Source organism: Notothenia rossii (genome assembly GCF_949606895.1).
Source record: "Notothenia rossii genome assembly, chromosome: 1".
Taxonomy (NCBI): domain Eukaryota; kingdom Metazoa; phylum Chordata; class Actinopteri; order Perciformes; family Nototheniidae; genus Notothenia; species Notothenia rossii.
Window position 1 is genome coordinate 57,358,526 of NC_136912.1, and position 27,016 is coordinate 57,385,541.

General features: G+C 41.2%; 2 protein-coding genes across 2 annotated transcripts in view; one reads left to right on the plus strand and one right to left on the minus strand.

The window, feature by feature from the left end:
- LOC307021219 (uncharacterized protein) overlaps positions 1 to 27,016 on the plus strand; it is a 616,546-nt gene that overhangs the window by 102,540 nt on the left and 486,990 nt on the right. The window lies entirely within an intron of this gene.
- LOC307023951 (uncharacterized protein) lies at positions 1,940 to 22,564 on the minus strand. The gene is made up of 4 exons (XM_079657660.1): positions 19,610 to 22,564; positions 17,590 to 17,660; positions 2,956 to 3,035; positions 1,940 to 2,384 (listed from the first exon to the last, which is right to left on the minus strand). The coding sequence occupies exons 1-4, from the start codon at positions 19,736 to 19,738 to the stop codon at positions 2,287 to 2,289; spliced, it is 378 nt and encodes a 125-aa protein (XP_079513786.1). The 5' UTR covers positions 19,739 to 22,564; the 3' UTR covers positions 1,940 to 2,286.

The window sequence follows — 27,016 nt, forward strand, 5'->3', positions numbered from 1 at the left end:
TGTGAACATTGGATAAAGCCAGGTTCATATTCTTGTTTCATGTTGTTGACATATTAGAGTCAAAGGTTTGCACAGAGCGAAATATCTTTGTGTTGCGCCATAAATCAGAAAATACTGCATTAAAAAAGTCATTTCCTGCATTTTTATACTGATAAATATAAATAATGTTCAGGCTTTCAGATTGCTGTAGTTCACTAAACACATTAAAAGAAAAAGTGAAAGAATGGGAGATAAATATCCCCAAATCTCAAAATTGTATTATATTTTGTGTGTGTTTGTGGTCCTCTTTCAGTTGAGACATTGTAGGATGCTTCCGGAAAAGACCAAACACTGGATGTCTTTCAGTCGCCAACATGTGTTTTCGAGACACTGATATTAACGGGGAAATCCTGCAGGACTCACCGCAGCGTTACCCCCGGTCTGCACATTGTTTCTCTTTCAGAAACACAGAGGACTGTTTGTATGATGCGATCACGCTGCAAACGGTGTCCACCAAAAGTCGAGTCCAGTGTCTATGGAGTGCCATTTTTATTTGTTATAGTTTGGGAAGATTGAAAATCGGTAGGGAAAGCCAGCTAAGTCGGTAGGCGGTAAAAACATGTCAAAAGCGGTAAACTACCGCCCAAATCGGTAGGGTTGGCAGCTATGACCTTGTAAAAACGGTCCCGCATGCTGGCTCTTACAGAACCGACTAACTCCCCTTTCGTGTATCTACAGCTCTCAACATGCCCAGATTTGTAGTGAATTTCACCTCGTTTTATACTTGTCGCCTCATTCTGAAAGAAACAGGTGAAATTTGCTAACGTGACGGCCATCTTTGTGATGGTGACGCGTATTGTGGGAGACCAGAGACCTGCGGTTTCACAAAAGAAAATGTGTAACTTCACAGTTTTACGATACATTTTAATTTTTTTGACTTGCCAAATGTTCTTTTTTAATTTGACAAACATCATATGTGTCATTCGTGGCACAATTCAAACGGGATCGAAAGATGACTTTTCTCTCTCCATTGACTTCAATGTATAATTTCCCGCTTCCGGGGTCCCATGGGTCGGAAGTAGATGGGCGGGACTTCGCCTCTCTATAAGGGCAAAGAGGCGGAGCCGAGGCGGGACCTGCTGCCACCGAGCTGAAAGTTCCAGAGCTAGCTGAAGCTACCAAGCTAAGCTAACATGCTCCCCATCTGCACACTGTCGTGGTATTTTACGTTTCTAAGGTAAGCGGACATGAAACTATTCAGCAAAACTATAAATAATAATCTAAGTTAATGAGTTTTTAGCATAATACTTCAGAATCTTAAAATCCCTTAACGTTTGTATGCAATTGGGCTAAATTCAACATTGGAATCAAGCAAATATTAATATGTTTGCATGACATTAGTTTTTTTTATTTTGATATCACTTAACTATACGTTTAATACATTTAAGTCAAGCTAAGGTACATGTGATGGTAGCTAGTTAGTGCTCTTACCTGTGAGGCCTCCTCCAAACAGCATAATAACCAGACTGTATCATTTAAACTAAGTACTAGTTCTAGATCCTTGACTTTAGACAAACAATTCAAAAGACAACATGTATTTAAAGACCAATCTTTATTTGAATGTGCCTCTTAACCTGATATATTAGTTATACAGCAATAGTATTGACAATCTAAAAAAACTGAGCAACTCAACAGTCAACTTTATATTTCTTATTGTCTAAAGCATTTATTATTTTCATTTTCCCCCTCTCATATTCATTGTGGACGGATTGAGACAGCATGGTGTCCAGAAAGTTGCAGAGACTTCAGGGAGAAACCTCCGTGTGATGGACGTCCTGTCCTGTCTGTTGGTTTGGAGAGGACTGAGGGTCTTTCCTCTGCTAGGAGGACCAGGCCTGATGGAGGAGCCCAAGCTGGGCAAAGCTGATACCAACTGCAGAGGCCTAGTCTGTCACGTTATTTGAGTAAATGTGTTTACTTATACATTTAATAGGTTTACACCTTCTGTCCATATGTGCTTTTTATTTAAAACATTTGATTAACTTTTGGTTCACATTTCAATAAATTGTATTTGTATTTGCACTCCTTTTGTCCATTATTCTTACTGAAAATGTTAGATTACACATTCATATCTGACTGAAGATTGGCCCTATTATTTGTGACATTTCAAATAATGGCACCAGTGATGTGAAGCTCATAAAGCGAGGCAAATAGAAATAATCAGCTGATGGAGTGTAGATGTGGAAATAGGTGCATTCGATCAGCTGACTGTTTTTAAAATAAAAGTAGTTTCTTAGTGTACTGGTCTTAAAATCTCATAGCATCAGCTTTTAATTTTCCTCTTGGATGTTCTTCTTGATCCTCAGAGAAGGAGAAAATGTTGTGTCTTTCAGGCATGTCCTTTCCTAACAAAAAATACAGGAAACATAAAACATATTATTGCAGAACAAGTTTGTCATTTATGAAAGTGGTGTGTTTGTGTGTTTAGGGGCTGTAGATATAATTATTTTGTAATTGTAATGTTTTTTTTTTATTTCAACAGTGAGCTACAAAGACAATCAGATTATGAATGAACAGTTTGAAGTTCAAAATTGAAATGTATGTTATTATCAAAATAATATTTGACTTATCAAAACGTAGTGCAACTGTAGAAGCTTGCTCTGTTGTCTCACTGAAAGAATAACTTTTACCACGTTTTTAACAGACAATATTGAGAGATAAATAGTAGCAGTTCTCACTATGTGTTAAATATCTTAGCCTTCAATACATTAAATTAGAAAGCCGACAAAATCACATTGCTTGTTAACATCTAAATGTAACTTTTTGCATGGAAAAAACCCTCAACTTCACTGATGTGTAGGTGATCTAGTATTGTTTAATGGTATGTATATCAGTGTATTAAAGTCAATACTTCATTTATTTAAACCAATATCTTTCTTGATTCTTTGTACAGTATGAAAAAAAGAGTCTTTGTACCTGAGCTGAAGTTCACTGCTGTGAGGAGTCCAGTTCTGTCTCTCAGTCTCTGGTCCAGCCTGTCTGCATCACCTGGACACCTAAAACAAACAGATATATATGTAAAGTACCATATGTACAAACAATATAACGGATGTTGGATTGTGTATTGTCCGAGTCAGGGTCCTTTTTATTCTACTGTAACTTTGGAAGTTGTGTTACCAATGCTTACTGTTTATTTGATACCAATTTGGTAATGCAATTAATAAAAACAACAAGGTTTGGGTTTGTTCTTCAGATGTTAACGTGTAAGCTCAATAATGAACTCCAGCTCAACCAACCACATTGTCTGTATCTAAGTAATCATCTTGAAATATGACATTAATAATTGTAATATACACACATCTTATTGTGAGGTTGATTTCACATACACTACTTCGACATTAGCTTGTCTACATACTTGAGCATAGCCAATTTAAATTAACCTTAGCGCTGCATACAGTTCCTACCTACATAATAAAATATCTCTAAGTTACAAGGATGACCTTATTTTATCAACCTCAAACAGAAGCCGTTTGTTCAACAGTATTATCCCACTTAACGCTTAACACTTGTTTATTTCTTTTTAACCTTTATAAATATAGTCTATGATTTTAACTTGGAGGCTACTATTAGCATCGTTAGCACCGATGTAGCTACCACTCGCTTACACGCTAACCCACGCCTTAAAAAGCATCTTGCAGGTTTTTTTTTTTCTACATTTATGCTTAAACTTGCTTGAAAATTACAATTAAAAAAGTGAATGTAGGATTTGATATGTTTTACGAGACATAAGGGCAGGAATTCAGAGGGAAAGGAGCAATTTTGAGCTCAGCTCTTAAAAATGGCTTTTTTTTAAGGTCATACGTCAAACGCGTCATATATATATTTTTCGGTAGTTTTACATTGTATTTCACCATTTGTAATCATGGTGCAGTATTGTGTTTGTGCAGGTTGCACAAATACCAGCCTGTCAGGACATCGAGTCCACAGTAAAAAGGACCGGAGCTAGCGTTTGTTCCTGGGTGCGTTGTGCATCCACCTCCCTGCAGCACATACTCTCCACAGCTTTATCAGGAAACCATATTACATCTCTCTCCCCCCCTTCGCTGCTCTCTCTCTCTCCCCTACGGTACACGGCACCGTAAGACGTAGTGTGGAGTTTTATTAGGTAACGTTGTGGTGGCTGTACTGCTCCAGCCGTCTCCTTTGTGTTTGTTTGTTTCCCCCTGTCTGTGTTGTTTGTGTGTGCGTGGTTGCTGTCACTCCTGGCTCCCGGCTCAACCTCCACTCACCTGCTGCAATCAGCTGTGCACCCTCCCCGACTACACACCTGCTTTCCATCAAGCCATTTACAACGGCATATCAACGGAGGCTCCACAACCTTTCTCCGCCAGATCGTCAAGTATCAGCCGTATCTCGCGTCTCCCCTCCGGTACACAGCACCGTAGTGTGGAGTTGCATTAGGTAACGCGAGATACGGCTGATACTTGCGCATTAGTTTCTGTTATGGATCAGTATCAACAGTCCTGCCAGTAACGTTACTATATTATCAATGCTACTTTAGTTATAGCCTGATATATGATAGCTAACTTCACAATGTTGTGATCTGACGTTAGCTAACATTCTGTAGCTAACGCCGGTCACTCACCAAGATAGCTGCCCAGTTCTCCACTGGTTCTCCTCACACCACAGCTCAATTTCACTCCGATGGCCGTTATTTCTTCTAATCCTTGGCTGCTCCTGGTCTCTTGGACGCCTAGCAGGCTCATAATTATAAGGTTGTGGTCCGTCATATGCATTCGAATATACATGTTCAACTTCTTCTGTGTCTTCTGTGTTGAAACTAGCATTGGGATCCATGTTTATTAATATGTTACACCGGCCGCTCTCCCCGTTCTTTCCCCCATGTTACGTCACACGCGGGAGGTCACGTGCCGAGGCTTTTTTTATGCGGAAGTTAACATTTCTTACAAAAACGACGCCAGATGTCACTGTAGTGTATATTTCTGTATATATTTTTGAAAATCTAGTGTATTCATCATTTTCCTACACATTTATTCACAGGTGTCTTTAACCTGGAAGTTGCTCTTTAACATTAATTAAGAAACTGATTAAAATCATTAACACATAAATAAGTACTCGAATTTCACTTACCGCAAAACTGCATTCATGCACCGTCTGTTTCAACCGCAGAGCGAGTCACAATAGCCCGATATATAAGCATGAAGAACAAACAAACACGGCCGGGGGCAAGTTGTGTTCCCTGGATGAGCTGAACAGGCAGAGTGCCTGTAGCTTCACGGAGCAGCTAGCAGAGAGACAAGAACCTAAGAGCAGCAGTCACATCACAGAGCCGTCACTCAATGTGACCACGCCCTAATTTATGCAAAAAAATTAAGACCTAATATAAATAAAAGGGTCGTGTTAGAAAACAATTCACTCACAGATCCATAATCATGAAGGTGGAATATATTCATAATAATATTTATTGCATCCATGGGTAGAAACATGTTTTTTTCTGCTGTAAAGTTGGGCATTTTAACATGGGGGTCTATGGAAATTGCTCCTTTCTGCAGTCAGTCCCTATCGGCCAATATATGAACTGCAGTGTGTGCCACTTCCGTATTGGCGTCCTGGCTCTTCCACAGAGTTTGCCGCTTGGTTGGGACCGTTTGGGACATATTGCGCTGCCGGGCGTTGACCAATCACGAAGCGCCATTTCTCGACTGGCAGCAAAAACAACCAATCACAGCAGTGCTTCTCTGGCTGGCTCTGTCCAATCATAAACAAGAAGTGTTCTCCTTAAGGGAATACCCTTTCCGTCCAATCTGAAATGCTGTGGTGTTTTCTGAAATGCTGCAGCGTTTTCTGAAATGTTGTTGTGTTTTGTGAAATGCTGTGGCGTTTTGTGAAATGCTGTTGCGTTTTGTGAAATGCTGTTGCGTTTTTGTGAAATGCTGTGGCGTTTTGTGAAATGCTGTGGCGTTTTGTGAAATGCTGTGGCGTTTTGTGAAATGCTGTTGCGTTTTCTGAAATGCTGTTGTGTTTTGTGAAATGCTGTTGTGTTTTCTGAAATGCTGTGGTGTCTTGCACTTCAGGGCCACCGTACATTCCATTTACAAACTGAACATAAAAAGTGAACAGCACAGTTCCTAAGCTAAAGGAGGTTATAAAGGAAGTTTGAAACCTCCTTTCCTATCATCTAGAGCAGGGATGGGCAAATGGCGGCCCCCACCTCCTCTTTTTGCGGCCCCCAGATGAATTTATAAACAACGCAATTAATAAAAAGAATGTTTGAATTTTTTTTGCTTGTAGTACTGATTAGACCCTCCAGAAAAATGCGGGCAAAATCCTTGATTATGCGGGCTAAATTCCTTCGGCTAAAATCCTTGATTATGCGATTAAACATGCAGGGTTTTTATGTGATTTTATGCGGTGAAATTGCGGGAAGTTGCGAAATATTCGGAAAGTTGCGAAATATGCGGGAAAAAAGAATAAATGTTTTTTAAAATATTAGGCGGTCTTATTTATTCTCTTTCACACACAACCTGCCACTAACGTTAAACCCCTTTACTATTCAATTAAACACATTCAATGTTTATTTATTGTAAAAGCAATAGGGCTATTTTAATCTCACACCCCCCCCCCCCACCCCACACACACACACACTTCTCCGCCTCATTCTGTTTTCATTTACTCGTTCGTTATCTGACCAGCTTCAATCTTGTAGGCTACTCACCTCGTTTCTTGTAGCCCTCGAAAGGGTTTTGGAGGTTGATGCTTCGGTGAATGTGAGTTGTTTGGCTTTCTTGTCCGCAGCAGCAGAAAGCATTTTCGAATGTTTGAATGAATCAAAGTTGGTCGTCACGTCGATGTTCTCTTATGCTCCAACACACAGTTGCATGGGGTGCAGAATAGTTTCCACCCACTTTTTGCCCGGTCTTTAGTAGAAATGTTCGTCGGTAAATGAGATGGATTAGATTTGTTCATCTTGGTGTTTTCTCTATCGTGTGTGCTCCACACGTTCACTCTATACAGTGTTGTTTACATTCTGTGATGCGCGAGCTGATGACGTCACGTGAAGACGAGTTAACTTTTTTTTCTTCTCAACTTTGTGTGGAAAAATGTGGGGATTATGCGGCCTTTTGATAAATATGCGGCCTTTTAAAAATCTGCGCCATTTTGCTGATTATGCGGTAAATTCTGCGATCGCAGAATCGCGTTTTTCTGGAGGGTCTAACTGATACCGTCCACTTGACTCCTTGTTACGTCGCGAGCAGCGTACATGATTTTGTTCGGCAGCCAAATACCGCAAAATAATCTGTGACACATTTGTGTGTATTGTGTTTGTTTCCAGGGGAAACACTCACAAGAAACACCAGCTGTTGTTATGCCTGCTGTGACGTTAAATCGCCGCTTGTAATTATGCCTTTACAAGCCTAGAAGTTGTATTTATCATATGAATTTTGCGAAACAAGTTTAATATTCTGAAAACCAACACTTTGTTTATTTAAAATCAGATGAAAACAAACTGTCACGGACCCTGCCGTGTTATCTATGATTACTATATGCTTTTCATTCATAATTTCAGCGGGAGGGAGGGGAAGCGGCGCTGAGGAACTGCAGATTGCGGGTTGACAGGTGTCTATGTTGACATTCCCCTTATTGTGCCTGAGACAGGCTACACGTGTCTTAGCTAGGTTCAAGTTAGACAACTAATGTCTGGCTTACGGCCTGTCCACACAGCGGCGTGCGTTGAAGCTTCAACGCTTCTACCCATTCACTTTGAATGGGGTGACGTCACGCTTTGCCGAACTGCATTGTGGTTCCGTCGCTTCGCTCTGCTCGCATTGCTCGCTTCAAAAGTTGAGCAATGTTCAAATTTTGAAGCTGCGACGGAAGTGACAGCCAATCAAATCATATGCCAGTACAAGCTCTAGCCAATCAAACCGCGTGGTTGTGTGTCCGGGGCGGGATATTCATGTGATTGGTTGATGGTCGAGTTTCAGACACGCCCGCCGGCATGCTTCACCGCACGCCGCCGTGTGGACGCTGCGTTAGTGTTCATGACTTCATGTTTATGTCATTTTAATGGTTAATCTTAATGCACACACATTTTCCATGCTTATGCTTATTCCAATGTTAAATAACCTGTTCAATACAAACATGCCACTTGTCAAAATTAAATAAAATGTCTGTGAACTGATATTTGTTAAGTGAGCTTATTAGAGGATGTTCCCTGAAAGATTGTAAAATCTAAATGAAGATGTCAGACTTAATTTATTAATAATTACATACAATACATGGGATTTGTGTGTGTGTGTTCCAAGTGAATCTGTGGCGCCCTGGTGCATGCATTATGTGGCCCCCACCACCATCCAAGTTGCCCATCCCTGATCTAGAGAATTGGAACGGCACTTATCATGGCTGCCACTGACTTACTTCTGGGTAATTTCACTCGGTTAGGAAGGTTCCTAAGCTAAATGGACTATTGGACCGCAACCTTGGTGTGAAAGCGCCTAATAACATGTCTTGAGATAGTACTTAAAGTAGGCTATGCTCTGGATCCTACATTTCCCACAATGCATCTCTTTGATTCACCAGTTCAATGTCCATGGCTTTCTGACTCGGAGAGGGGGCTTTGACAAAGGCTTTTTTCATTATCGATAATATTCTCCACCAATCGATATTTTGAGTGTGCGAAGTCTCAAGTCACCCAGATGATGATGACGACTTCTACAAACTGCGTGTGTTGTGTGACCAACAGCTTCAAGCCAAAGATATATTTTGTTTAAAATGATAAAAAACTATAGAAAACACTTCACAGACCTCCGCCAAGTTGTTTCTATAAATAATGCATTTATCCGCCCTCAGACGGTCTTTAATTGAATGTGTTCTCTCTTGGCCCATGTTACACCTTTCCACCAAGTTTCATGAACATTGGTTGGTCCTGTAGTTCTTTCGTTATGCTCGTTATGCTCCTGAGGAACAGCTGCTGGGCGGATGTAAATATTTCTGTGAGATAACGGTAGGATTTTCCTTCAGTGGAACTTCCAACAGGTAAAAAAGGCAATAGTATGAAGCTGCAGCGTCGGAGACTGCAGTTTCAGGACCGCAGTCCTGGGACCTCACTCCCAGGACCCTAGTTGTTTTGCAACATCGCCACCTACGGAATTGGATGCCCGCAAAAGTACAACCAACGAGTATTGAGTCTCATACACAGTGGCCGTTTCTCAATGTCGAGTATACCTGCTGCAGAGTGTCTGCCACTACCCGATCTGCATCCCTGCCTTATCTGCATTGCGCATGTGCGAGATGGTCCGCCATATTTGGCAACTACATACGGCAACTCTAATAGGACACACGACATTGGCGTTTGGCAAAGCAGAAAAAGAACAGTCAAAAAACCCGACAATATTAATCTGAACGAGAGAGATGAGTTAATGTTATTACAACGTGACTTCACTATTATTTAACAACTCCTTTTATTAGGTCCTTTTATTGGGTTAAGAAGTACATTATCAGAATAAGTGAGAAATGGATTTAACTTCTGTTAGACAGCTATCATACATACTGAAGAAATATTTACTGTGAATGTATGCAATATGTATGGCATTCATAATTTATATCTAATTACATTAACCGTGAATGTCCTTCATTTTATTTCAAATAAAATAATAAAATATTTTTATATAGATATTTGAGATCTTTATGACTCGGGCAGGGGTGCAGATCGGGTAGTGACAGTGGCCCAATCCCAAACCACACACTACACACTACCCCTCCGTTCGCGCGGAGGGTCCGCCACATTAAGTGCTGTTCCAAACCAACGAGTGTGGAGCGGTGTGGAGGGGGAGTGAGCTATCAAGCCCTCAAACAGCGAGTCTGCATCGGTGCTGACTTGAGACCGTTCTCTACCTGACCGGAGTCAACGCTGTGTGTGTCCGTCAGGAAACACGCTGTGTACAAGTAGTTCCAGCAAACATCCACTGATAAACTGCGATGTTAACAACCTCATATTTTTTTTACTTAGGATCGTATACCTGTATTTAGTCTAGAAAAAGGTAAATGTGTTCATTTTATTATAAAGTTGTGTATATTTACAGACTGTTGCAAAAACTAAGAAGCTTATAAACATCAGGTTTAAAACTAAAAGAGCTTTACAAAAAAGTAACACAATCAAAGATGTTTGGAGTTTTATTTTAGTTCTTAATTTAAATGTTTGGTCTGAGATCCTGATTTGAAACCTCTGTTACATACAGTTACGGCATTTCCTGTTTCTGCCGGAGAGAGGGGAGGCCGTCCCAAAGCTTGCTGCTGTATTTAGTAGGCTTGTTTGAGATGCGTTGCGGCTCGCCTCGAAAGTAGACGAGAATAGCCGATCGCAGCCGGGGGAGGTCTCAAAAAGCTCGCCTGAAGTCGGACAGCTCCGAGTCGGCTTCTTCTTCTTCACCTTCTTCTTCGCCTTTTTCTTCTTCTTCTCTCGGTTTTTTGGCGGATTGCAAACATCTTTAAGGTGCATACCGCCACCTCCGGAGTTGGCTTGACTCGGTTTGCATTTATAAAGAATGCACAAATGTGTTTAATCCATAGGTTTAATCGTTAAGGTCAGATATGTACTAAGTAAATACATTTGTTCCTGCTCAAGATTAGATTCAACTGTATTGTTATTGCACATATTACAGGTACTGAGACAACGAAATGCAGTTTAGCTTCCAACCAGGAGTGCAACAAGCAGTAAAGTGAAAAGTAATGTACACAATCTACAGAATAAAATATAGAATGAATTGAATGATGAATAAACAGTGAGGGGTATGAATATACACAGCAGCCTGTGAGCAGTATGAACAGTGTGTATGGATATGCTAAGATATATAAAGTATGAAAACGGTAAGCAGTGCAAGTATAGTATAACATATATAGATATTAATTTCATGATAATAAACATTGTGGAACAATTATGAAAAATGTTAATGGAGGGGGCGACGTAAAACTGACACAAAACAACAACAAACTTTTGCCGAGCCAATTGGAGAGTTTCATCACCAGCACGTGGTAAAAACCACCAATGAGCGCTCAGCTCGAGATACCAGCGAGTCGTTTCCCATCAAGCATTTCGCTTCCGCAGCCCGCGGAGAGGAACTGTGCCGCCGCGCCTCGCTCTCAAGGCTGCGTGCGTCTTTGTCCCGCGAGATTTCAACGTCTCATGTAGGCGAGCCTCCAGAGCAAGTCGGACAAAATGACTAACCATCATGCAACGCACTAGCAAGACGTTGATCGAAATTGCGCACGTCTGCGCAGGTTCCGCTTGTCTCAGCCTCATTGAGCTGCGAGTGTCACTCCACAGAGTTCACTCCGTCACGAAGGGGGAGTGTGTAGGGGTAGGGTGTAGGGCGTGGTTTGGGATTGAGCCACTGAGCCACTAGGCTTGTTTGAGACGAGCTGCGGCTCGCCTTGAAAGTAGACGAGAATAGCCGATCGCAGCCGGGGGAGATCTCAAAAAGTCTAAGTCAACATTTATTATCAGAAAATTGAAAAAGTATCGACTATATGATAACTAAACTGTAATGTAGCTGCGAGTGTCACTCCACAGAGTTCACTCCGTCACGAAGGGGGAGTGTGTAGGGGTAGGGTGTAGGGCGTGGTTTGGGATTGAGCCACTGAGCCACTAGGCTTGTTTGAGACGAGCTGCGGCTCGCCTTGAAAGTAGACGAGAATAGCCGATCGCAGCCGGGGGAGATCTCAAAAAGTCTAAGTCAACATTTATTATCAGAAAATTGAAAAAGTATCGACTATATGATAACTAAACTGTAATGTAGGGTTTCTGTTAAAGTAGGTTGTCCTTTCAGAAAACATAAGGGGTTGACTATGACATTGACTGTACACATTATGTGCTCTACCCCTTTATTTTTAATTGTCTGTTGATATTGAACGTTTCAGTTTTTGGGTAAAGGGATGTGTTAGTGGAGGCAGAATATAGTATTAAATACCTTTTATTATTTGTCCCACTGGTTTTTAAAGTTGATTATGTCAGGACAGGAGATGTGATGTCATACAGCACACGAACAGTGAGTCCCCCCACACTGAAAAACTGAACCGCTGACTTTAATTAAATGTATTATGTCAACAGATTTCACATAAGTGTATAAGGTTAGTTGAAAGCAATACTATTAAGATGAACCTAATATTTTGTATTTCAACTAACAATTATTGCTTTCAGCTAACCTAATACAGTTATGTGAAATCTGTTGACATAATACAGTATATTTAATCAAATTCAATGTTTCAGTTCGTTCAGTCTCGCAGTGACTTAAGGCCCAGAATCTCATGACTCCATTCCTCGTCTCTTGGCTCCATAATTACAGAATAATTGCCTCGATATATCTTACTCAACAGGGAGTACTTAACCACTGAAACCGTGAAATAACAGACTGGGACGAGATGATCTGCCCAAGTCAGCGGTATTACCCACTCTCTGATGGGAGAACAGACAGGAGGGATGTAGAGTGTCGGGGGGGGGGGGGGATGGGCTCTCCCACGCTCCACCGGTCCACAGCCTCCTAAGTCTACAAAAAACCAGCACAAAGGCCCCAACCCACATTTGACGCTTTGTGGCCGTGGACACAAGGAGAGGCCGCCCATCTCAGAAAATAGAACTCAATTAACAGTTTAGCTGCAGGCATATTGGAACATAGTTTCATTAACGAGATGAATACAGTCTGATAATTACTTCATCTCAATTAGAAAAAAAGGCTGCAGTCTATATTGATTGTGGCTGATGAGCTTGAAGGTTAATTAGGAGCACGATATTTAAAAAATCTGTCCTGCTTTGTTGTTGTTTGACATTTGTGGGAACTGTTTGTTGTTGCGTTGCCTCGCTTCAGTTTTTTAAGGACTCTTTATGTCTTTCTGACCCAATAAGACTACTTGATTTCCTCCATTCAACAAAATGTTTGTCTTTTCTCTCAATAACATGCCTCTCTCCTATCCTTGACTGCAGCTCGTGTTTGAAGTGGTTTCTGCCTCGTTGTTCTGCTGTGAGCCACCAGAGGGCGCCGTGGCCCTTTAGAAAGGCCCAGCAGGAGTGAGACGGTTCACCAAGCCCTATTAATGCACCTGTGCAAAGCCAAATGGAACAAACTAATAGTGCATTACCATTAACAATACAAATTACACCATTAGGCACACTTGGCTCTCGGGCCTTGTGTTAGCTATAAATAGTTCACTTGGTCTTGGACAATTTGTGCTGTACTTGCATAATGACAGCACTCAAATGAAATCAGCGTGTGCAAATGGGGTACACATAAAGACGCATGTACGTGTATGTTGAGAAAAAGCACATTTTGGGCTTTTTTTTTATTTTTCAGAAATCCTCTTCTTGAAGAACCACCTTTGCAAGAGGGCTTGAACCTTGGCACCAGCAGGCCGAACATAGGTCACATCTCTCACTGCCACCCTGACGGAGCATTTGATCCTGGTATTGCTGAAGCTGTGCACAGAGTAATGACCTCCTTTTGTCAATGAAAGTTGGCTGGAATGCCAGAAATGGCCCTCTGGATCTGTTTTGGACCCTTTCTCATGACCATAGGAGACCCAGCACAGTTTCTGCAGCTAGCTGACCTCAAAGTGGTTTCAATACTGCTCCATAAAACTAACAGAGCAGAGCAGAGGCAGCTTGACTGCCCCTCACTGGGACTGTGGACAGGACCTTAAAGCTCCTAGCCAGTGGGGACCATTATGTGTACTACTTTTCTCTGTGTTTTATGTAAATGCACCACACTGAAATGGAAGGTAAAATTAAGCCAGCATGTCAGAGGCACTGGGCCAAGTAGGTGATCCTGATATTCCTTTTTTACTGGAGCCTGATGCACATGATGGATTGCAGTTGATGTGTGGGGTGGGGGGGGCGGGGTGATGGAAGCAATCATCCTCATAAACCATTGCCAGATTCATCCATTAATAGTTTCTTGCCCTGTTACTCTTTGACATTTGATGATGTGAAAAGTTAAGTTAAGCAGGACTACTGCTTTGTCTCGGTGTGTGTTCCTCTGTTCTTTTGTTGCTGTTTTGAGTGCATAGTGCATTCACTCTGACAAGTGTGGAAGATGCATTGCACTATGGGTACTCATGACTGTTAACATTTAAGTGTGGAGCGCTTGAATGGCCGCCATTAGGGCTACGTAGTGTAAGGGTAGGTTTCATTAACGATGGCTATCCAGTGAACACAGCACAATACAAATGTAAGTAATACATGTTTTGTTTTTACCACTATTCTGTTGATGCCATCGGAATGTTTATTGGGTTCATTTAGCTGTGAGTACTGCGAACAATAACTAAAAAACTAGCTAGCTTACAGTGATGATCGTGGCTTCCAGTAAGTTAACAGCCATGGGCCATTTCAGACAATGTATTATAATTTCATATAATATAAGTGCTACATTTCTCTAAAGGATATTTGAAAAATCCAAAGGGTTGACCAACAGACTTATTGCTGTTCCTTTTTTAAATCTACAAAGCCTCTCCAAGCAAACAAATATTCTGCCCAACAAGATAACAAAATATATAAAACAGTAAGCCTGTGGTTACCTGAATAGTGAATGAACTCAGTTGCAACTTGGGAAATAGGGTACAAATCTTTTTTATCAGGCAGAATCCTTTATTCTTAAAGTTGTCGAGACGTTTTACTCAAAACTACTAACTTGATTTTTCCGTTCGTCAGAGAATGTGAGTCACGATGTTTAATCATCTGAGGATCATGAATATCTGTACACATTTTCATGACAATTCATGCTCACAGCTGTTCAATAGGGTTCAAATTCCTTTAATAGCTTCAGAGACAGAATGTTGACCTCATGGTTGTGCCACAGGAATCTTTTTATATTCATCCTCTGGGGACCATGAACGTGGGTACAAAATATCAGGGCATCAAATAGTTGTTATAAAGTTTCAACCAAAGTTTTGGCGACATCACAAATCACCAGGCCACTCTCCCAAAATGTATGGGTTGTCTTCTCAGGCAACTATTTCAACCTATATGTGCATTTATTGATGCACAACAGCCTCTAATGCTGTGGTTCTCAAACTTTTTCTGTCATTCCCCACTTTGAACAGGTGGGCCTTTTCAAGCCCCACCTGTTCCTCATCGCTCCAATAAAATGGTAGGCCAAGCTTAAAATTGTCAAATGTATCGTTCTATAACGGGGGTCTCCAACCTTTTTTAGGATGAGAGTTACTTTAAAGAAATACAAGTTTTTCTAGTAAATAAATAAGTAATTAGATACCTTACCGTAACTGCGCTCATCAAGAACGATAAGAATATTGCGTATTGAACTGGTTTAATTAATTAGTGAGTTTATTTAAGGTAATTAGTTAGAAGCCCTATTTTATCAGTAGCCTACTGTATGTCTTCACAGCAGTTACAATGGTCGAATTACATTAAAACAGAATTGTCGATATTTTAAAAATGTGCCTGAATAACGAATTTAGCAGTTGGACATAAAAGTCATCTGAGTGTCACTTGCAAATTAGAATTTTCAAAAGGTCTTTTTTCGGGGGGGGGGTGGGTGGGAGAGGCCCTTTTTCCAGTTTAGAGCAATAGCCCCTCCAACTGTCTGTGCACGTCCCTGATTTCACATGTGTGTATGAGAGATTTTTACATATGTCCGTTAATGATTTTGGTTTCAGTTCTGTGCGTGAGCAGGCTCGGTTTGGCCATCGGGAGATTCGGGAGTTTCCCCGGTGGGCCGCTGCCGTCGGGCCGCTGCCGTCGGTGGGCCGCTGGCTCTTGCATAGGTGGGCCGTGGACTTTCACAGCGCCGCTGAGCCGGTACCGCATCCGGCGCAGCGGCACTGTGAAAGTCCACCGCTGTTTAGAGTCTCCGACTGTAACAGTCCACTACCGCCCGCGAGGACCCAGGTTCGATTCCGGCCTGAGGTAAAAGAAATATATGAAAAAAAAAATCTCCCGTTCATCGCGTCCATTCGCGACCCACCTATCACATCTCTGCCCCACACTTTGAGAAACGCTGCTCTAATGGGTGGATTAATGCTATTGATGCAAGCAAGGTTACTTAGTACAAAAAGCGACAAAGTCCCAGAGTTATAGAGCTCCTGCGGATGATGTCACATATGCTGGTCACGTGACGAGAAACGAAGGGGGCAGCCATTTTGGCAGTAATCGCGTCAGTAAATTCATTGGCAGGCACTGGCAGACTGTCGAGGATGGTGGATAACTGCTGTGCACCAGGTTGCACAAATAGGCGTGGGAAGAAGAAAGGTGTATCTTATTATCGCATTCCAAAAGACGCGGAGAGGAGGGAAAAGTGGATCGCAGCGATTAAAAGAGCCAGGAGCCGTCTGAACAAGACTGAAAGATGGGACCCCCCGGCCGTTTGCTTTCGCTTATGCAGTGATCACTTCATATCAGGTGGGTGAAGGAATACAGTACAATGCTACAAAAAGTTTTCAAAAAAGCAAAAATACAAACTAGTTTCAGACGCACTGCAGTAGCTATCCAAGCTAATAAACAAACATGCTAACGTGACACTGCCGTAGCTAGACAAGCTAATAAACAAACAATGCTAACGTGACACTGCCTATCAAACTGGAATAATTTAATACTTACCCTTGCAGTGATGATGCCGAAGTTTTTGGATGTAAGACTCCACAGTTGAATGTTGTTTACGAAGCCGGACTGACACCATTTGTAAGCCTCCAAGCTTTTGTAAGCTCTGAGGGAGTCTCCTGAGTACACTGATGGAAAGCTTACAAGATAGCTGTGGATGTCCGCGTAGCGCAAGTCGGGTACATCGTCTTCAGAGCAGGAGGTTATGCTCTTGAAAAGCACACCGGGTGCATTATATGGGTCGCTTATATTTAATCTTTCTAATTTTGTACTATAAAGCCGAATTTCACTTGAATTAAAATGAGATGTATACTCGCACGGTAGGAAAACGCTGGCGCCGGTCGTCATGTTTACTGCCAAAATGGTGGCTGATAACCAAAAGTCACGTGACCGCAGGAGCTCTATAGCGTCCTTGAGGTTGTGATGGATGAACAACAAACAACAGTAGCCTACTTTCACCCAGGAGGCTGCTGTCTTTGTGAAATCAAAAGTTAAGAAGTGGACTTTTATCCAATTTATGTGTCTAAGTTATGTAATATACTTATATGTGCGTATGTTCTGAAACTAGCTTTCCCCAAACTGTGACCTTTTCTGAAACCTAACCAAGTAGTTTGGTTTCAGTTTGAAATCACACCGTAAACCAAATGTTTTAAACTGCAAATGTCCCACAATGTGAGCCTGTCGTGGGACTCCCCATGTGTGTTGTTCTAGGAGTCAAACAACCATTCCTGTAGTCTCAGTATTTGTACACGTTATAAATCACAGACAGCACTTTACCTGAGCAGTAATCTGGACATACATCCTGCTGGTCAGGCTCCTTTTATAGATACACTCTTATCAATTAGAAATGTGGACGTGGAGATCACAGCATCACATCCATGATTTACATGTAGAAGTACATGATGTAATACATAATGGAAAATATGAGGCTGAGCCCGCACAGGAACCTGTGTGATGGTCTTAATTAGATTGCTGTATTGTAGTTTGACCTTGGTGGAGACTCTCTCTCGTCTCTCTTGCTCTTGGTGGCGCTGGCAGAGTGGAGCATGGGCATTTTCTCCTGGAGGGTAGGAGAGAAATGCAATCAGAAATTCATTCGTGGCCATTGTGTAGCAGTGCTGATGAGCTTTGCAGAGTAGATAATGGATTAAATTATTTATCCCCCCCCCCTCCTCCTCAGTGCTTATTGTTGCCTCCTCTTTGTGCTGCGACAGCGGTACACAGACGTAGGTTGAAGGCCTAGATCACTTGCTGCCTTTCATAGATCTAATTTTTCTAATTAGCACTTGAATGCAGAGCGCTCCCCCCCCCCTTTACCCCCTGCCTCCGCCGCAGCCTCATTGTCAGATGCGTTCCGTGAGGTGAGCATGTGAACCTATCAGAGTCCAATTGAATGACGGAGGACAGCAATGTACCTCCACACTGCTGCCACTCCTCCCAGCACTTCTCTTATTGAAGCGCTAAATGATCTTGATAATAACCTAATCAAGGACACTTTCTTCAAATGGATGCTATTAGACCGCAGCAGCTGTGCAGAGGACTGGCTGTTCCAGGATCAGGAACACGGTGACCAAAATGTCACTGCTCTAAGTGTTTTCAATTATGTGCTGACCATATGGAGGAAATAGGAAAGCTGCTGGATACAAACTATACATTTAAACATGGGCAATCCATACATGATATGGAATATTGAGGCCATCAGTCATAGAGCTCAATACGCAGGACGGAGTTTGAGATCATTCCTGTTTCTAACGCAGCATCATTATCAGCAGATCATCAGGGTGCTTTAACTACGGTGATGCTGCAATAATGCTAGTGATTATTTCAGCGTTCAAAATAAGATGAACTTTATCTATCTTACAAAGGCAAACACAGTGTCTGCAGCAAAGAGGAAGAAGAGTGTATTGCTGCCATGTCAGAAAAAGAAATACCATGAAATTATATTTGATCTATTGTGGTAAAAGATCTTGTTATAACTATTAATTTCTCACGTTAACATGTTGAAATTATTTTTTGGGCATGACACTAACACTGTCATAGGAAACATGCATTTCAGGGAAATAAGCAAATTATCAACACACATTATTTTGTATAAGTTTCCCTGTAGATTAAACAAGTGAGAAGTTTTGGCTTAACATGGAGCCAAAAAACGGACAGAATGCAGGTACAGAGTATCTGTTGGATCAACAATGTGACTATACAAATACCTGTTTAGAAAACATCTAGGTAAAAGGGTTTTACTTTGCAAGTAAAAAAAAGGTTATTGAAATGGAAACATGAAGGAATACATTTTTAAAAGTTTTAATTTCATTAATTTGTTAATTTTAAATATAAGAAATAGAGGAAAATTAGGAGCTTTATATATTTTTTTCCATCTAATTCTTGTTTAAATCACTGTTGTCTCCAACATGCAGTTCTCCCCATGTATTATATTTATATATATATATATATATATATATATACAGTATATATATATATATATATATATACAGTATATATATATATACACAATATATATATATATATATATATATATATATATATATATATATATATATATATATATATATATAATACATGGGGAGAACTGCATGTTGGAGACAACAGTGATTTAGACAGTATCATTCTTAATCCTCATCATCTGGAAGTAATGATGTTTAAACTGGGAGAAATATTCAAATTAAAGACTTTTTATGGCTCCATCAGTCCATCAAATATAAATGGATTCTCAGCTTGACATATTTGGTCTGTTTGGAATCTGTTGGAACCCCCACAATTTATGTGGGTTGAAAAGATGTTTGGCTTCACAACAAAAGTTTGTGAAGCCACAGCGGATCAGTGAAGTTTATTAAAACAGAATTTAGCAACTTTTTTCATTTTTTGCCCTTCGACTATTTGGCAATTCAGGTATACTCTTGTCAAGTGTGTCTTTGAGGGTGTAGTTTGCAATATTCTATATCATAGTATGAAGAGTTAGTGATGCCTGTGTGGAAGAGCGGTTCCTCTTACAGCTAACACCGCCCAGTTGTGTTGACACAGGATGAAGTTGTTGTTGTTGTTGTTGTTGTTGTTGTCTGACAGGCAGAACGTGGTGATGCAGACTCTACACACTCCCCGGTTTTGTTGTGTCCGGTGCATGTACTGTAAGTTCCAGAGCAGTGGGCCTTGTTTTACTTCTGTGGGCCGCCTCCCTGACAACTGGCAACAAAGGTTCCATTGAGCAGAGGCAGCAGAGGGCTTTGATGGGTAATCTGCATGCGTTTGTAGAGGGAAACTGGAGCCGGGTTAAAGGAAACAGGTGCAACTAATTACAATATCCCCAGTCCCCTCTTCTCTGGATTTCCTCCTGCTCCCTTCGTCTTTCATTTTCTTTATCATCCCTATTTTCCGTACTGCGAAATCTATCACATGAAACTCCCTAATGAGACTCTACTTTACACACACACGCTGCAATAAGAGCGAGCGTGCAGCTTCATTCCCTCCTTCCTCAGGTCAGATATCAAAGCAGCGAGGTGAAATCTACGAGGGAGGGAGCAGGAAGACTTTTTAATTTAATACTTCACGCCACACGTTTTGTGTCTTTGTTCTTTGCACGTCATCAACAAGCTTTTAACTGAAAGCAGGATGACACACTCCTCGGGACATGGTCTCTTCGGCAGAGTGCACTTCTTCTGTGTGAACAACGTTGGGCTTGTAGGCTCAGTGTACACTGCGGAATAATGGCAATCTGAGAGGTTTCTATAGCACCTGGCTCAAAGTGATACCTCTACAGGAGAAGTGATTTCCAACATTTCACTATTCCTGAGTCGAGCACAGCTCTCCAACACATGAATGTTCCTTTTGATTCGGAGAAACAAATATTTTTTCGGAGTGAAGGATGGCAGAAGACACTACACTACCCAGAATCCCCAGCTATCGTTTAAGTCTACACCATGTGCTCTGTTTGACAAACCCCCTGATTAGTTCTCAAGCTCTGTAATTGGAAATAACAACTCATATGTCTCGCATCAAATGACATCAAAACGCATTTTAATGGCCAAACTAACTTTAAAATAGGCATTTTCCACCGAGAATAAAACGAAGTTCGGCCATGTTTTGTTTTTTTGCAGGGAGAAATTTGAAGATCACGTGACATAGACGCCAGCCATTGGAAAGAATGGAATGCAGTTGGAGGTCAACCAAGGTCATCCAGTGTCTATCTCAACACCCATATCAAACAGAACTGTAAACAGATGTACTTTTTCTTTATGGATATTTTACAAATCACCCTTTTAAACTTTATTCTTGTTTTAGTTTCATATAGTATTTCATAGCTGTTTTTCATTTATTCTCTTATTTTTTTATAAAGTTGAGCAATGTTCAACTTTTGAAGCCTCGGCAGAAGCGTCAGCCAATCGAATCATATGCCAGTACAAGCTCGAGCCAATCAAACCGCTGCTTATGTGTCAGGGGCGGGAGATTCATGTGATTGGTTGTTGGTCGAGTTTCAGACGCGCCCACCGGCAAGCTTCAACGCACGCCGCTGTATGGACGGGCCGTTACTGTACTGACAGGAGGAGAGAATGAGGAGAGGGCCTCAGAAGAGCCAGTTGGACCTCAAAAGCTGAAGCAGTTTCTTTTGCACTTTTTGCTGGCTTTGACTCTTTTCTCCTCCTTAGTCAGTCTCTTTTGCGATACTTCAAGATTTTATTTTTATTTTGAACATGCACATAAAAACTAGGGGTTTGTAAGAATGTAGTTTTACAAATGTAGCAGCAGAATCCCCCTCTGGAGGGAACACAGGGATTTCAACTTTGCAGACCATTTACACGCACAGAAACCCATAGAACACACTACAGGAGAGGGAAAAACATAAAAGCAAAACGTCTTTAAGATAAAATGACGAGTATGCTGACCTGAATTTAACATTAAAGTGAGACTTATTTGCAATCATTCAATTTAGTCAATATGACTTTAATTAAAGGCAGCTATGACTCACTCAGGGATGTGTTACGCTGCAGTCTGTCTGACATTAAAGCTAGCTCAGGCTGTTAATTATCTGATGTGAAGTTAGTCACCCTCACATCTCCGTCTTTTGTTCTCCTATGTATGTCTAGTCCTTGAGCTCTCCTCCATATCAGTGCACCATCAAACCATGGAGACATTCGTTTGCCGGTCTGTGTCATGTGGTTTCATTTGCCGCAAATAGACATTCAAGTAGACAAGGTGCTGAACTTCTGCGGTTTCTCCTCTGCAAGTTGGAGAGCGCACATGTGGATTTTTTCTCCCATTTAACAATAAGTCATTATATTCTTTCTCCCCAAAGAAAAAAGCTGTTATTTAATGATACAGATCCATTCAATGCTCCATGAGTGAGTCACATTAGGAGAATTCAAAGTCTGCTATCTTGCAAAAGCACATTCCTGAGTCTGTGGTTCATGCAGGGCGCAATATTGTCTCCTGCACCGCCACACCTCCAGAACAGATTATCTCCCATCTATGTGTGTGCGAGGGGGGAAAGGAAAACAATCTTGCACTAACAAAACCATTATTAGTTCATTATGAATTAGAGAGCCACATCTGCAACTAATACATGGCCAGGTGGGATTTGTAAAGAGAGTACAGTGTGGAGTTTGTTCCACTAATGCATTATTAACACTGTGAGAACATGTGGCCTTTGAGGTTATAGTTTCACTGAATATGGAGCCTGATGTTGCTGGGATATAATGTTTCTCACATGGGTCAACATTTTTCAATTAAACAATCTGGGATGAAACGAAGCCGTGCCCCTTGTTATTGCACACAGCCAGCTTTCATTTCACTACTTTCTGTCCTCTCTTTTATGGAATTTCTTGACCTGAAATTTACCATTTTCAATGTGCTTTTTGATCCAGTGATAATAATAACCACAGCTAAAAGATTCTAAATTAAAGAGGCCCTATTGTGCTTTGTGGGTTTCCCCTCTCCTATAGTGTGTTCTATATGTTTTTGTGCATGTAAATGGTCTGCAAAGGCTAAAATCCCTGGGTTCCCTCCAGAAGGAGTTTTACTCCCACACACTCCCCCTTACCTGTAACGTTTCTATTACTATTACATAGTGACATCACTATGTAACCCTCACGCTTCAATCAATCAGTCAATCAATGTTTATTTATATAGCCCAATATCACAAATGTTACATTTGTCTCAGTGGACTTCATAGTTTGTACAGAATATCAGTATGACAATACGACACCCTCTGTCCTTAGACCCTCACATTGAACAAGGAAAAACCTCCAGAGAAAACCCACAGTTTAAATGGGAACATGGGAGAAACCTCAGGGAGAGCAACAGAGGAGGGATCCCTCTCCCAGGACGGACAGACATTCAATAAATCGAAGAGATAATAAATGTTGCAGCATAGGTAAACCAAATGTTTGGAAATGCATGTGTCTATAATAAGAAGATGAATCCACGAGGATGTCAACAGTCCTGTGGGAGCCATCAGGGAAGTAGTATGATGAGAGTCAGGCAGGACCGCAGAGACTGGTTCAGCCAGGACCCGAAGTCCAGGACTCAGATCAGGACTCAGGATAGAGGATCCAGGACACAGGACCGCAGCAACAGGATCAGCCACGACTCAAGATCCCGGCATAGATAAACACCAAAAAGAAATTTGGAGGAAGCTCGGTTATTCGGAACATGAGAGTACACAGGTACAAACAGACAGAGAGAAGAAGTAAGGTGTCCCCGACAGTCTAAGCCTATAGAAGCTAAACTAACGTGTCTACGTACATGGACTCCCTTAGGATAAATTGAGGGAAAGGGGTAGCAAGTAAGAAGTAAGGAAAAGAGGTGCAGAGGCACAACGTGTCTACGTACATTGACACCCTTAGGATAGGTTGAGGGAAAAGAGTAGGAATTAAGATGTATGCGCCACATCTATACCATGAGCGCATTGCTCCTAAAAATCTTTTTGGCACTGACACCAATCAACAGTTGTGCGTCGACTCGGCAGGGATCAAGGCACGTATTCCACCGTCTACACACAACCAAATTACATACCATCAGTAAGGAAAAGGAGTAAGACCTAAGATGTATGGGTGAAAAGGCACAATGTGTCTACGTCAATGCACTCTTATTGGATTATTTCATCAACTATAAGCTTTATCAAAAAGGAAGGTCTTAAGCATACTCTTAACAACGGATAGGCTGTCTGCCACCGGAACAAAAACTGGAAGCTGATTCCACAAAAGTGGAGCTTGATAAGAAAAGGCTCTGGCTCCCATTTTACTTTTAGAGACTCTAGGAACAACCAACAACCGTGCATTCTTGGAACGCAATGGAGTTCCAGCGATTTTATATAGCCCAGCATGTTGAAGTTGGGGGGGGGGGGGGGTTGCTAGTGGAGCACGCTCAGGTACTGCGGACCGCATAAAGCTTAGCAGACTCTTCACGCTAACGTAGGATCACTTCTAGGCAGGGTTGGGAGGGTTACTTTCTAAATGTAATCAGTTACGGATTACTGAATACATGCTCTGAAAGTAATCAGAATACAGTTACAGTTACGTGTCTTAAAAATGTAACGTATTCAGATTACTTATAGAATACTTTTGGAATACTTTCTTTTTCCATAACAGACGGGTATGTTTTGGGGAACAGGAGACACTTGTTTTACTGTTTTAATGGCTTATCAAGAACTCAAACACAACATCTTGGTGTCATTCTGGACAGCTCCCTCTCATCTGCACCCCACATAAAAAACATCACCCGGACTGCATTTTTTGTACTGCCTTAAAACCTTTCCTTGGAATATGTTATGAGTTGTCAAATTGCTTTGAAAGGCGCCCCTAAATAGAATGAATTATCATTATTATATATTATCTGAAACGATGTAATAACTTTAAAAACTTTTTCCAGTCACTTGCCCCATGCATTCAGCAGCAGCAGGCCATTCACTTTGATTTGATCCCGTTATGAAATGTCATCATTTCGATAATAAATAAATATAACATTAACGTTATCTTGCACATTTTATCCAACCATCTCCGTTTCTAACTTTCAATATATTTAAAAAAAGATCTCTCTCTCTCATCTGCGTGCGGGGGCGGGGCCTCACAGACACGCTGCATCTCTCTCACGCTCACAGACATGCTGCAGCGCTGTGCAGTGCGCACACAGTTCTGCCGGTAATGAATATTACATTTTGTGAGGAAAACTTTCCACCAATAATTCCAATAAGTATTCCAAAATGTATTCACTTCAGGTTTACGAAAGTAACTGTAATCAGATTAGTCGTTTTTCAAATGTAACGCCAGCTGAATACAGTTAGGCTACCTGATTTTTGTATTCTGATTACGTAACGCCGTTACATGTATTCCGTTACAACCCAACCCTGCTTCTAGGCTACTGCAAAGTCACTGATCAAGTCCTTGAAGTCCAGCTTCCTAGCCAACTGGCTTTCAATGGACAGCATGGCAAGACTGCAAAGCCTTATGGGGGGACAGGGCTGCGGAGCCTAAAGATTGATCTGTTGGTCCTGGCAGGGGAGGGACAACTGATTTAGTATGAATATCTGTGAAGATATTAACAGTACTTAAAGGAGGGGTAGGTAATTTTGGAGAAACCAGTTCGAGTGCGCTAGAATTTGAAAATACACAACCGGAAAAAATCTGCCACTTCCTTACAGAGCCCCTCCTCCAACACACACGAACGCGCACATGACCAATGAGGGCACGAGATAAGTTTGTGCACAGATGGAAGGCTGACAGGCAGGTAGGCCATCCAGTTATTTTAGCCAGGCCGACTAAAATGATTGGTCGTGCTTTTTACAGCGCCACGGCTTCCACAGATGACATTTTTTTTGTCAAAGCACTTAAGATAGACCCTCCAGAAAAACGCGATTCTGCGATCGCAGAATTTACCGCATAATCAGCAAAATGGCGCAGATTTCTAAAAGGCCGCATATTTATCAAAAGGCCGCATAATCCCCGCATTTTTCCACACAAAGTTGAGAAGAAAAAAAGTTAACTCGTCTTGACGTGACGTCATCAGCTCGCGCATCACAGAATGTAAACAACACTGTATAGAGTGAACGTGTGGAGCTCACACGATAGAGAAAACACCAAAATGAAAATATCTAATCCATCTCATTTACCGACGAACATTTCTACTAAAGACCGGGCAAAAAGTGGGGGGAAACTATTCTGCACCCCGTGCAACTGTGTGTTGGAGCATAAGAGAAAATCGACGGTGACGACCCGCTTTGATTCATTCAAACATTCGAAAATGCTTTCTGCTGCCGCGGACAAGAAAGCCAAACAACTCACGTTCACGAGGCATCAACCTCCAAAACCATTTCGAGGGCTACGAGAAACAAGGTGAGTAGCCTACAAGATTGAAGCTGCAGATAACGAACGAGTAAATGAAAACAGAATGAGGCGGAGAAGTGTGTGTGTGTGTGTGTGTGTGTGTGTGTGTGTGTTTGTGTGTGTGCGTGAGATTAAAATAGCCCAATTGCTTTTACAATAAATAAACGTTGAATGTGTTTAATTGAATAGTAAAGGGGTTTAACGTTAGTGGCAGGTTGTGTGTGAGAGAGAATAAATAAGACAGCCCAATATTTTAAAAAAAATCGATAATTTTTTCCCGCATATTTAGCATATTTCGCAACTTTCCGCATATTTCGCAACTTCCCGCAGTTTCACCGCATAAAATCACATAAAACCCTGCATGTTTGATCGCATAATCAAGGATTTTAGCCCGCATAATCAAGGAATTTAGCCCGCATAATCAAGGATTTTTGCCCGCGTTTTTCTGGAGGGTCTATTAAGATATTCATTGCTATTGGGATGTTAAGAGCATTCCATGCAATATAACAAAAAGTATATCTCGAGCCGGTTTCTCAAACTTACCTACCCCACCTTTAATGTCAGCAAAACATTACAATTATTATTTACAATGGACTACGCTTACCTAACAGACTAATTTCCACCACTCATGGACCACCCAGCTAGCGGGGAACGTTCTCACAGCTTTGGCTAACGTTACCTATTGGTTCTAATAAGGTTTTAAAGAAACGTTTTAACCTGATGTTCAAAGAACCTTTTTAGGATGTTTATTTGTTCAAATAATGTTCCTAGAAGGTTTAAGGTTAACTAAGACATAACGTTTTAACTGCAACATTCAGAGGATGTTTTGAGGATGTTATTAAGGCCCTAGATGACAGAAAGTTTTTTTATAAAACGTTCCTTTAATGTGATATGTTAACAAAGGTGGAACGTTTTGCTTCCAACATTCTAAGGATTTGTTTTGGACTTTGATGGGTAACACATTAAAGATATTCTTTATAAAACGTTCCCTCAATGTTACATGATAACCAAAGAAGAACATTTTGAAAGCAACATTTGGATAATGTTTTCTGGAGGTTAATTTTTTTATAAAATGTTTCTGTGATGC